Here is a 12,843-nt window from a genome sequence, read left to right on the forward strand (position 1 = left end):
TACATTGTACTGTAAGTGTGAGCAGTGGTACAAGTTGTCCAGAGAAGGTGTGGGGTCTCCAACCTCGGGGATACTCAAAAGCCATCTGGTCATGGTCCTAGGAAACTGGCTGTAGGTGACCCAGCTGACCAGGGGCTTGGACCAGATGGCCTCCAGAGGTGGGGAAAGGAATTTGCCCAGCGGGAGAAATTTTTCTAGGTGATGAAGTGAGGTGGGAACTGAGGGGCGAGGGAGAAGCGGCGGCTCCATTAGCCATGGACAGCTAAAGAGAGGTCAGCAGGCGGATGCGGAGGGTCTCTGCTTTGGGGGCCGTCGCTGCCCCGGTGTTGCAGCTGGCGGGGCTCTGCCCTCCCGGGGGCTCTGTCCGTGCCGGGCGGGCTCCGGCGCACATCCCCGCTGCCCGCGGCGGGGGCCCATCACCCGCGCCCGGCGCAAGCAGCCGCGCCGCCGGCACTCGTTGTGGGCACCGGGACCGGCGTGCGGGGACCGGGGCCAGAGGGCGCCGGCCGGGTGGGCGGCGGCTCCGCAGGCAGGAATCAGGAGCGAAGGGAGGGCTGCGCTCCGCCCCCGGCCCGCCGCTCGGCCCCCGCGGCCGGCGGGCAGTGCGGACCCCCCTGGCGGCTCCCCGCCCCCGGAGCGGCGGCGGCGGCGGGAGGACGGGAGGAGGCGGCGCCGGGCGGCGGGATGCGGAGCGGGGCCGGGCGGCGGGCGGGCGCGGCGGCGAGGGGCAGAGCCCGGCGGGCGGCGGGGCGGCCCCGCTCCCCGTGAAGAGGCGGTGCGGCAGGGCAGCGGCCGCCGCCATGCAGCCCTTGCACCGGGCCCCGGCGTTGCTGCTGCTGCTGCTTCTGGCCGCCGGTGAGTGAGGCTGGCGCGGCGGGAGCCGCTGCCATCCCTACGGGCTGGGCGGCGGGTGGGCGTCCATCCCCTCCGCGGGCACCGGGACCCCCGGCGGGAGGCGGGTCGGCTCAGCCCCCATCCCGGGGAACAGCGGTGCGCCGCGGCTCCAGTGCCCCGGGGTGCCGGGATCTCTGCAGCGGGCTGGTCTCCATCACCCCGCCGTTCTCCGCAGGCACCACTGACCCGGGTACCGGGACTTGCGGCGGCTCCCATCTCCCACCCCGGAGCTCTCCCTGTGTGCCTGGCACTGTCCCCTACCCGGGCATCAGAGCCCTCTGGGGCAGCCGCTGTCTGCCCCGGGAGCCCCTGCGCTCCCGGCACGGTGGGCTGGCTGCACGTGGGCTGCTCTCCCGGCTCTCCCGCCCCGGAGATGGGGCACCCGGCACGGGACCCGCGGGCACCGGGCGGTCGCGGTTCGGCCCGGCCGGGGCGGTCTCGGCTGCGGCAGCGCTGCCCCGCACCGCCCGATCGGGTGTCGGTGGCTTCGTCTGGCGTCGTGGTGATTTTGCGAACTACCGTGAAACTGATACAAAGAACGGGCCACCACGAATAGCTCCACGATTCCCCAAGAGCCTTCTCTTGAAATTTGGAGGAGAGGTAGGGTGCCAGGAAAAGGCAGTTAAGTGCAGGAATAATTATAGTCGGAATAGTTATGAATGCTCTGCTTCTATTTTTAAATAGTCTGGGGAAATTTCCCAACAAAGGGATCCCCCCAAAGACCCATGAGGCTGAGATTGTCCTCTTCCTCCCTAATCCATCCCTTTGTACAGAAATCTGGTTAGTGTGGAACAGGAGTTCTGAACGGGGACATTTGAAGTGTGGGGGAGTCTTTGTCTTGAGTCATTCTGACAGGGAAGGAAGGGCTGACTTACCAACCAGTCACTGTCTTCCAGCACGACCAAGCTGTGATACAGTGACATCCAGTCCCCTGGCACATCTCCTTTATTACCCCAATCTCCTGAAAATGTTCATGGGGGAATGTGTCATCTGTAGAGCTGCTCTGTCTATGGGCTGTTAGTCTCTGTCATCTGAGGCTCCTGAAAGACAACAGATAAAGCCTTTTAGGTTTGCAAACAATAGTGAGCTTGAAGAGCAAAATGGATCTGAAAACCTGTTGGGGTTTTGTGCCAATACTCTGTGGCACAGAAGCAATAAGTCTTTCTGGAGCTGAGGAGGGAGCCAATTCTGTGGTTTCCTCCAGGCAGGTTGTCCACACTAAGGGAATACCTTGGGCACAGCTGGCAAGGGTTCTTCAGCCATGTCTCAGCAGGAAACCCCTGTCCCCAAATTCAGCCAAGCCTCTGCCTCCTCCAGAGAAGAGTGTAAGATATGAGGGGGGAGCTGCCACAATCCCACCCTGCCAATCTGCCAGCAGGGGTTGACCCCATCCCCATAGCTGAAAGCTATGTTTGCTCTGCACAGGAAGGAGAGGGACCTCATGGTGGTTTTAAAATGTGGCAGCCAAAAGGACCCCACAGGTACTGCTGTGCTGGGGGGAGGATATGCTTCTTGTTCTACTGAGGCTGCTGGAAACTTTCCAGCAGTGTTGTCCAGCTGGTGGTGATATGGAGGATTTGGGTGCTTGGCTTTCCCTGTGATCCTCTCTGCTGTCCTAGCAGGGAGAGACATAGAGATGGGAGGTGAGAAGCAGCTCCTAGGGACAGCTCAATTCCTAATCTAGTGAAATTTGTAATCCTGGTGGGCTGTGGCAGTACTGTGGGGCTGGCCAGGTCTCCCCAGACCAGTGGGCTCCTACCCACATGGGAGGTCAGAAGTGGAGATGCAGACTGCTGGGAATTTGTAGCTCGGGCTCTGTTCTGGGTAGTAGCTTTGCTTGGTGGTTCAGGATCAGTTCCAATCTGAAATTATTCAGTGCACTCTGGCCTCACTTCTCCAGTAGCACAGGACAGGAACAGTTGATACCCAGGAGAGAGCTGGGTTGACTGTGTGCAGTTCCCCACGTGTTTCCCTGAGCTGGGAGCCTCCATAGCCCTGCAGGATGTGCTGAAATGGGACATGTGCCTTATCAGGGTCCCATCAGACTGCTGGGCAGCACAAGTCTGTTGGCAGAGTTTGGAAACATCTCTCCAGGCTCCAGGGTATCTCAGCCCCTTTGGTTTTGCAAGTAGAAAAATGATGCAGGGGGGGAAGGAGGGAATTGGTCTCCTTCCTCTTTTTGTCTCCCCAGGTGGCTGTCTGCATGTGGGCTGTTTAAGGGCTTTTTTTTTGTCTTTCTGCCTGCTTAGAAGATGTCTTGTTAGCATTGTGTGAACAAGCCAGAGATGAAGGAATATAGATCAGGATGAATGAAAATCCCCTGTAGTAAGTTTTTCCTTGGCCGCCTCGCTGCCATAAGGAAATGTTCATTTAATTACAGGCATCAGGGGTAGAAATAACCACATTAAGCCCTCAAGGGGAAGCTGCCGGCGATGAGCTGCAGATCAGAGTGCACAGAAGTTTTCCCACTCACTCTGCCTGGGAAGAAGCTGCGGCATTGTGTGGGTACCTGGGGGAGCAGCAGCACTGACAGCCCCACTGCAGGGCTGGGGCAGAGGGGCTGCAGGAAGGTGCAGCAATCTCCCAGCTGGTGCTTGGGTGAACTGGCTCCTCATTCTTGCTGGCTGTTTGTGGAAACCAGGGCGCTACTGAAACACGTAATCCCAAAAGAATGGAGAGAGGCTCTTTGTCAGCCACACGAGCACAGCCTGCACCGAGGCCAAGAAAACACGTGTGTTGGTTTATTCAGAGGGCCAGGGATGCTGGCAAGGAAGGTGCACCCTGCTGGGCCTCAGAGCAGTCCCTCACTGTCCCTGTGCGTGGTGAAGCCCTGTTGTGGTTACCAGGCCTTGGATGTACATTCTTGCTTGGGGTCAAATTGTTAATGCTGGGAAAGCAGCTTTGCAGCCCTCCCTCTATATGCCAACTGCAACCATGGCTCCTCTTGTCCTGCCTGCTGTTGTGAAGGTAGTCAGAAGCCATGTACGTGCCCTGGGACCACCAAACCTTTGCATGAGCTTTTTTTCTGCTTAGGATACCTGAGGCTGTTTGGGGAGTGGAGCCTCTTGGGGATGCAGTGTGTGGCAGGGTGGTTGTCATTGCTCTGCTGCAGGTGCTGGAGTGGAGTGTTTTATGCTCAGTGTTATGCCAGGGGATTTAAGGACCTTTAGGGGTGTAAAAGGTTTCAGTTACGTTTTGACAGGTGACCACATTTCAAGGGAAGTCCCTCAGGCACCTGAGGTATTGCTTGTTCTGCCTGGGCAAGAAGGCTTTGCAGAAGAAGGAGGCAGTGCCTTTATTGGGTGTGCTGGAAATCAGAGTGAGCATTGTGGGGGACATAGTCCAGGCTGGACAGAGTGAGAAGAGGAAGCACAGGCTTCAGGGGCAGAAATAACCACATTAAGCCCTCAAGGGGACTTGAGGCACTTAAGACCTCAAGGGGACAGATGAAATGCTTTGGGCCTTAGAGAGGGCAAAGAAGTCTGTGGGCTGTGGTTTTTCTCTTAGATCAGTGGTTTTCATCCCATGGTCTGTTAACCCCTGGGGGTCTGTAGGCTGTTTGAAGAGGCATGATATGCCTCTTCATATGCCTATGAAAGATATGCCTATGAAAGACAACTGAGGAAAGAAAATTCACTTCTACTGTGTAGAACTGTCTACCCAATGCTGTTTTCCCAGGGGCTGCATCTCCTCTGGCCCCGAGCTGGGAGCTGCCATTGTCAATAGCAGGAATCGAGGAGGAGAGCAGACGTGGTGGCAGCAGAGGAGGGAGGTGTGAAGGCTACGAGACAATCCAGGGAGGGAGTGAAGGCAAACAGTCTGGGAGACTGCAACCAAGTGAGATTGTGGCTCCAGGCATGAATGGTTGAGCAGAGGGGGGAGGACAGGCCGGCATGTTGAAGTGTCTCCTGCTTGCATGGAGTCTCTCGTGTGGGAATGGGTGGAGGTGTTTAGAGCAGTCTGGATGTTACAGATCCTAAGGACAGGAGACCAGACACATCTTGGCGTTGGGATGAGGGTGCCCAGCAGCCCTGGACACCAGCCCCAGTCTGACAAAGGGCACATCTGCAATTATCTGCAAAAGCAGGTGCGTGCCCTGGCAGTGCCTTGCTGTTTCCCGTGGGTGTACCTGGCCCTGCATGCTGTGGATGTTCTCTGCTGAAGTACCCAGGGAGCAGATGTTGGCAGTTCTTTGTGAGGTGGTGCCCACCCAGTACGTGCAGACACGCACTCCCTGCAGCTGGGTGGAGCTGGAGCTCTCATTGTGCTTGCTGTAAGGAGCTGTAAAAGCTTAAAGATGCTGGCACAACATCCTTCTAAAGAGCTGTCCCATTGCAAGGGCTTCTTCCCTTGTGCCTTGTTGCTCTTCTTGGTGTAGGTAGGTAAGTCTGTGCTACCTGCAGACCAAGTGCTTTTCCTATTGCTTTCTAAAACATGCTGGAGACACGGGAAGGTGGATGGTTTTAGAGGGACACTCGCTGAGGGACCTGCTTGCTGGCAGTACCAGAGGAGGATGGCAGTCTGATCTTGTTTTCTGAAGCCCTAATTGGAAATGATCTCTGAGATTAGGGTCATGGCTGGGTGTGTAAGTAGTCTAGTGCAATGTGGGAGAGCAGCAATAAGGCTGTGTGGGAGCTGCAGTGGGAGAGTTCTCTTAGGTGCTGTGTCCCAGAACAGCTGTGGTCTGTAACTCTGAATGAGCACCAAAAGAACTTGGTTTCATACACAGTCATCCCATATGCTTCCCTGTTCAAGCTGTTGAGGGTTAGGAGTGCAGAGGTTCCAGGTGACTGTGTGGGAATCAGCTTGGACATCCCTCAGTCAAACAACATTTCTGCCTCTTCCTCCACTGGCCATGGTTGGGATCCCTTTTTGTTATTTAAATTACCCTGCATTTTGTTATGTTCTGGAAGTGGTTTGTGCCTTGACCATTCTGCCCTGGGGCCTCTCTCCTCTCTGTCCTTGGGCCTTGCTCCCCTGCCTTTCCAGGCACAGTGGTCTGGGGGAGGGAATATCCCTGGCAGATGCTTCCCTCATCTGGTCATTGTGTTTCTGTCCTAACTGATTATCAGTAAATGACCCATTCCTGACCCAGCTCTCCTAGGAAATAACATTGTTGGGTAGCTCCTGGGTGTGGGGTGGGCTTGGAAGGAAGGTCAACGGTAGCAGGGCCAGATGGACATTCCTGTGGCTGCTTCGTTGGCAGTACCACCATGCTCTGACCTCCCTCCTGTGCAAGTGTGCTTGGGTGGGGTGTGCAGGCTCTGCCAGCTGGTGGTGACGGACAGGTAAGTCAGAGTGTGCCCCAGGCAAGTGTTCTTCTCTTCAGCAGGCTGATCCTGCCTCCATGGCACTGTGGTGTAGCCACAACATTCAGGAAGGAGAGGTAAAACCAACCTTCTGTTGGCTAAACTGATGAGCACTCCAGCCCCTCTACAGATCAAGCTGATGTGGTGACATCTTAAGGGATGATTGTGTGTTTCCTTGGAAAGAAATTGAGGTTTGCTTGTTACTAATTAAAAAGCGAAAAAATTTGAAAGGCTATTTGACACAGTCACAGCTTCAATAGCTAGATTCCATTTCATCTCCCCAAATCCCTCTTCTCATTTCAGCTGGACACAAAAATGACTTATTTCCTCTTTAATTTCTAGTCCTGTTCAATAGGCCAATTTGGAGCTTTTAAATAGCTGCCCTATCCCATGGAGAGGTGACTTGCTTTGTGGCAAAGGAATGAAGTGATTTTTGGTCAGCCAATGTAGAAAACACTTTGGGGCTCTTTTAGAATTATTTAGAATTGTGAAACTGCTTTTATTCACAGCACTTTGTGAGAAAGATGGCAGATAGCCTTTCTTCAGGTTTTTTTTTTTTGTTGTTGAGTGAAACTCCCTCATCTCCTTGTCTGGGGCTGTTGTGAATCCTCTGCTGAGCTGAACAGAGTGAGCTTTGCCACTTTGACTCAGAACTGTTTTCTGAGCGGTCATGGGGTCAGCACTAGCAAACTCTTTTCATCTGTATCCTCCTGGCTGGCTTTTTTTCAGTGTCCTCAGAAAGGTAGCACTGCAGCATTATTCCCTGCTGTAGGAACTGCCCCACTCTGCTCCTCACAGAGGTGAAACACCTTTTGCATTGGCTCCAATGTCACCTCCGTGGGTGCTGGCAACAGGACAGCGCGCAGCCAGCACGGGAGCTCCCATCCCATCCCGCCTTTGTTCCCTCTCCCCTCTCAATCTACCTCTCCCACTTTCTCTGCTTTCTGGCCCCTCCTCTGTCTGCTCTGGGAGGGTTTTTCCTCCCGTGCTCTAAGCCCTGCTGTTTCCCCGAAGGCTGGCTGCCCTTTTTAGCATGCAGAGCCTCATCTCCTCCAGGTTACGCAGAGGTGCCGCAAAAATAGAAATGAGAGACAAACGCCCCATTGAAGCAGCTGGTGAGCCCTGGCTCTGTTCCCTGCTCCCTCCCATCTACAGTTGCAGGTCTTTATTCATTTGTTTCTTTATTCCTATCACTTGATCTGCGTTTTAGAATACAAAATCGGGAGGCTGATGGCTGGTAGAAGTTGTCTAATCCCTGTTACCCGTCCTGGGAGGAAAATGGCCTGCAACTGAGGTCTTGGGCATTAGATTTCCTTTCTCAGCTGTGCTCCCCTGCCTCCCAGCTCAGCTCATGCTTTGATTCTTTCTTTGCCTTGGAGTTGACAGCTGCGTGGAGCTCCTTTATGAGAGGCTTGAAAGAGAGGGGGAAGGTGGCAAATCTTCGTGCTGCTTTTTGGCACCCCAAGCCTTTGGGTTTTTGCTGCTGGTGCAGAAGGTATGAATGAAGCGGTGTCAGGATGGTGTCTGGAGAGGTACTGATTTGTACTCTGGTGTGGTGGTTCTTTAAGGCCTGAGGCATTCAGGCTGGTGCTGGCACAGAGGGTTCCCCCAGCCCAGTCTCTGCATCCCGTGCCTCTAGATCAGACCCCAGTGTCACTCACATCCACCCCAGGGACAAGACACCTGTCTTGCTCAGGCTGTGCATGACTCATTCCTAAGGATGAGGTGGCGTAGTTTTATCTTGGGCTGAGGAAAGCACAGCATCCCAGTAAACCAGATAATGCAGCTTAGGGGGTTTTAACTGGGTAAACACTTCAGAGTTAAAGAAGGGTAAACAAATTCCCAGCATCTGAGCTTCCCACATGGATGGAAATAGCTCTCTGGATTACCAGGTTCACCTGCCATGAGATGTGTGTTGTAGAAGGGGTGGGGTGGGCTCTGGCTGAGCTCTGTAGGCAGCCCTAACAGAATGTAGCTGATGGAAAAGAGGTTTGAGGCAGTGTAGATGCTGGCACAGAGGTGCATTTTGAGACTTTGCCTTGCTGCTGGGGAGACCAGGATGTGCTTTGTAGTGTGGCTGGAAAGCTGAGGTGCCACATCAGCCGTGTCTCTGTGAATGGGACTCAGGGAAACTGAGGCATTGGGGTGGATAAAGAGCTTGCTCAGGATCCAGGCATCAGTTGCAGTCACGTATAAACCAAATATTTCATGTGGCCTTGGGCCTGCCATGGTCTCTTCCTATCCTGTGCTCCTTTGATGGATAACTTTGAGAATAATGTTTCTTTTCTCCTCCTTGCTGCTCTCTGTCATGTTTGCTTAAGCTGCAAGCTCCTCAAGACAAGTGCTCTCTCTGGTGCTCCATCAGGGATGCAGGTGTTGTCTGTCAGCTGGGGAAGCTCACACTGGAGCCTGCTGGGCGCCCCAGAACCAGCACGGGGTTGTCCTGGCCAGACCTTCCCAGGTCTGGGCTCACACACAGGGGGTGTGCAGGCTCTTGATTCCAGCTGTGGACTTCACTGTTCCTGCATGGCTCAGGAGTTGGCACATCCCTAGAGATGCCCTGAGGTGTTTTGGTTGGCTCTGTGATGCTGCAGTGGCTTCCTTCCCCTTTGATACTCTGCCTCTTTTGCCATTCCCTTTTTGCTGCTGCTCAGGCCTGAGCTGATCTTGCCTTGGATCAATAGGGCAAACAAACAAGATTGAGAAATGCTGAAGCCTGGCCCAAGTGTGTATGCAAAAGGGTAGCCAATATTTGATTTTGCTAATATTTTGATGAGTTCAGAGAATAGTAGAGGGAGGTGGAGAGGGTCAGAGCAGAAGACTTAAATGCATTTCTGGCTTCCAGTATTCCCAGGACAGGTTTGGTAATCTGTTGTCAGGTGGGCAGCGACTCCCAAACTTTCTGTGCCAACTTGCCAACGTCTTCAATGATCACATCAGGGCCAACCCATGTGCCATTGCCCCTCAGCTCATCGTAGCACTTGCCCTGGTTTGGATTTGTGCTCCTGGGATGTGGAGTTGTAGGGCACAGTGGTGGGTAGCAACATCAGGAGGTTGCCTTGTCTGTGCCCTTGCCTGAAGGCAGTTCAGCTCTGCTTAAATCATTTCAGGCCTTGTGTACCCAGATCTGTGTGCAGCTCCCAGGTGATGTCTCAGCAGTGCTTTGTAAAATCTCTGTTTCTAATACTTCACTACTCTGCAAGGATTTTCACATCTGCATTCCAGTGATATCTCAGAGCTGTTCCTAATACAGGAGTTTCTCCTCTTAAGACATTTCTGATGAATGTTTTCCCAGCTTGTATCAGAAATGTTTTGTGCTAGTTCTCAAGGGGGCTTATCACTTTATGCTATTTCTTTTCATAATATTTCTGTTATTCCCATTCTCAAGATCACCTAGCTGTACCCGTGGTTTTTCTGTGCAGCGGGGATGTCTCCTTGCTTTGTGTCCTTGGCTAATTTCATTATCACCTTCCTACTTTTTGTTGCAAGGTCACTTAGGTAAATGTGATAGAACAGCAGATCCAAAGACAAACTGTGAGGAATTTCACTAGGAGCCTCCTCCAGCACAAGCCTCTGTAATTTTTTTTGTATAGCCAATGCCTTACAGTTTTCCTGCTAATAGTTGTCTTTTTTTGTGTCTCTTGTAATTCCTCATGAGGCACTGTATCAGATGTTTGACTGAAGTCCAGATGGATTAGAGCTGCTGCATTTCTGTTGTCTAGAAAATCAGTTATCAAAGAAAAATACCAAATTAGTCTTCATTTCAGCTTATTCAATTAGTTCAGTTCACTGACTACTTCATTAACAATTGAGGAACTGAGTCTGAGCTGAGAAAGCAAGAAAACTTGTCCTTTTTCCTTCTAGTCTATGAATAAAAATCAGCTGTGAGAGGATGAGATCTTTTATTTTGATGTGCTGAATGATAGAGGGCTGCAAAGCAAATGGTTCAGTTCACCCAAATTAGTTACTTCACTTGCTTAACAAAACTGTTTTAAATATAAAACAGCTTTTGGTAATTTTATTTTTTCCTTATGCTTCCATATTTATAATGGTATTTAGTAGGTGAATAAAGCCAAATCCCAGGTGCTGTTTTCTTGCATTTTGATTGGAGTTCAATATGCATGTGAATGTACCTTGACACAAATCACAATTAAAGTCTCATCTAGGAATCAAGAAGTGTCAGTCAATCCTTCTAATAGTTAAAATGGAAATAATAAGTGTGTAATGTTGATAGAAAAGTGCAAAATGCAGCTTGCTCTCCTTCTTAGTGTTAGGTGGATGTTTGCTGTTGTCACAATATAATTGTTACCTGTAACTGTCAGCCCTTCCTTATGAGAACCAACAATGTGAGTGCACTGAAGTTCAAACCAAAAAACAGATTTTCACTCTACAGATTTAAAACATGATTAATACTGGTTGTAAATAATATTGGTTTGAACCAGCCTCCCTGCATATAATATAGCTGTAGATCAGGACAGCCTGATAGAAACTGTCATTGTTTTCATAAGGCCAGGGTTTCGTGGCTGAGCTATATGACATTCCACCTCCTCTCCAGGATGGGTGATTAACAAGGCACCTCATCCTTTAACAGAGGCAAAAACACCTCAGAGAGGGTGAATCATCACCCCAGAAAGAGGTGCCCCACGCTGGATGATTGCTTGGCACTGACTCCTCCTGGATGTGAATGCCACTCTGCATACTTGTGGATATTTCCCAAAATACCCTAAATTTCCTCCTCAGCTGAGAGCACAGCCCATCTTCAGGGCAGGTTGGTTTGGCAGGAATAGGCTCCAAGGGGAAGACAAGCCCGGTGGGTGTCATTCTTCTCTCTGATGTGTGTTTTCTGTCATTATACAGGGACCTTGTGCCTCTGCCTTGCCTCCTCGGAGGACCCAACTGCCGATGGCCTCACATCAACTTCCCTGCTGGAATTTGCTATGATGTCCCACCTGGAGGCCATGAATTCCCACGAGCAAACCAGACCAGAGGCTGCAGAGCCAGATCTTGCCCCTGGCTCCCTGCATGCTGCTCCAGGGTCAGGCTTTGCCAGTGAGGAGAATGAGGAGTCCAAGATCTTGCAGCCCCCACAGTACTTCTGGGAAGATGGGGGGGAGCTCAACGACTCCAGCCTGGACTTGGGACCAGCAACAGGTAAGTTCTTTTTACCTCATTCTTCCTACCACTCTGCAAGGACTCTGGGGAAGTGGAAGGATGCAAGGATCTATCTTCCTGCTTTGACACAACTCTTGCTAAGAGGGCCTGAGATTAAATGTCAGCTCTATTTTCTCACCTCAGTGCCTGATGTGTCCCCAATGAACCCTGAGCAAGCACAGGCTTTAGAAACCAAGTTACAGATGAGCTTTTTATTCCTGAGCTGCTATGAGCTAGGAAAAGTACTGCCTCCATCTAGTTTCCCATTGCCTCATGCCCTCCTTTCACTTTCTTCCCTTTATGCTCTCTTCTCTCTTGTTTTTTTCTGTTGCTGTCTATTAAGCACAACTTTAGGGTCTCAAGAGCCCAAGATCAAGGTCATCTTAGTGTTTGAGTCAGAACTGAGTTCTCTGGGTCAAATTCTGGATTCCTCACTCTGTGACTTCAGTGAGGATTTGGTCCAAGAGAAAATAGCATGTTTTGTCCCTTGGGCAGCTGTCCTGTTGCCTACTCTGTCCTGATGCTTCCTGAGAGGTCATGACCAAAGTGGGTTTCATTGGCATTTGAGTTCGCTTTCCTCTCTGGAGTGTTTTTCTGAGACCACTGAGTCCCCTCAGTAGTCTCTCCCCAAGCCCCTCATTGGCTTTGAGATGCTCTCAGAGAGAGGGATGGGAGGAAGGAGGAGGTGCATTGCAGGGTTTCCAGTAGCTTAGGAGATTATTTCACATGCTCCTGCTCTTAAGTGTCATGTGGGGCATGTATTAAGTGTTACCCAAGGGCCAGGCTTCAGCCTTATCCCTCCTCCCCTACGCAGTATCGCTCTCAGCACATCTGACTGAGGTCTGCAATTAGAAAGCACAAGTCTTGTTTTATCTCCTCTCCTATTTCTGTGACCTTAAAAAACAGCTGTGCTCACACAGAGCTGAGAGCTGTGGCTTGGGTTGCCCACTGGGGCACAGCGCACGCGATGTGGGGCAAGGGCCATCCCAGCTTAGGTCTCCAAAGCCCATTGCTCACTGACAGTGCTGCTAAACCTGTCTGGCTGTGCTCTGGCTGCCCTGGGGCTCTTGCAGGCCTGGCCGTGGGGCAGCTGTGCCATGCAGTGGTGCTGGGGGTGGACGGGGCCATTGTTGGGATGGGGCCGTTGGGATGGATCCATTGGGATGTGGCTGTTGGGATGTGCTGTTGGAACGGGGCCATTGTTGGGACAGGGCCATTGTTGGGATGAGGCTATTGGGATAGTGCTATTGTTGGAAAGGCACTGGTTTTGGGATGGCACCATTGGGATGGTGCTGTTTGGGATGGTGCCGTTGGGATGGCATCGTTTTTGGGATGTGCCATTGGGATGGCACTGTTGGGAAGGCCCTGTTGGGAAGGCACCATTTTTGGGATGTGCCGTTGGGAAGGCACTGTTTTTGGGATGGCACTATTGGGAAGGCACTGTTTTTGGGGTGTGCCATTGGGAAGGCACTGTTTTTGGGATGTGCCG

At 52.1% G+C, this 12,843-nt stretch overlaps 1 protein-coding gene across 1 annotated transcript in view; it reads left to right on the forward strand.

The window, feature by feature from the left end:
* The first annotated feature begins 749 nt into the window (after window positions 1-749).
* The window catches only part of PODXL2 (podocalyxin like 2), a 32,696-nt gene continuing 20,602 nt past the window's right edge, over window positions 750-12,843 (forward strand). Inside the window, exons 1-2 of the mRNA XM_066557839.1 lie at window positions 750-855; window positions 11,061-11,354. Of these exons, the coding sequence (XP_066413936.1) occupies window positions 801-855; window positions 11,061-11,354 (349 nt within the window). The 5' untranslated portion in view covers window positions 750-800. The remainder of the gene's footprint in view (window positions 856-11,060; window positions 11,355-12,843) is intronic.

The sequence above is a fragment of the Molothrus aeneus genome, chromosome 12 (assembly GCF_037042795.1).
Source record: "Molothrus aeneus isolate 106 chromosome 12, BPBGC_Maene_1.0, whole genome shotgun sequence".
NCBI classification, from domain to species: Eukaryota; Metazoa; Chordata; class Aves; order Passeriformes; family Icteridae; genus Molothrus; species Molothrus aeneus.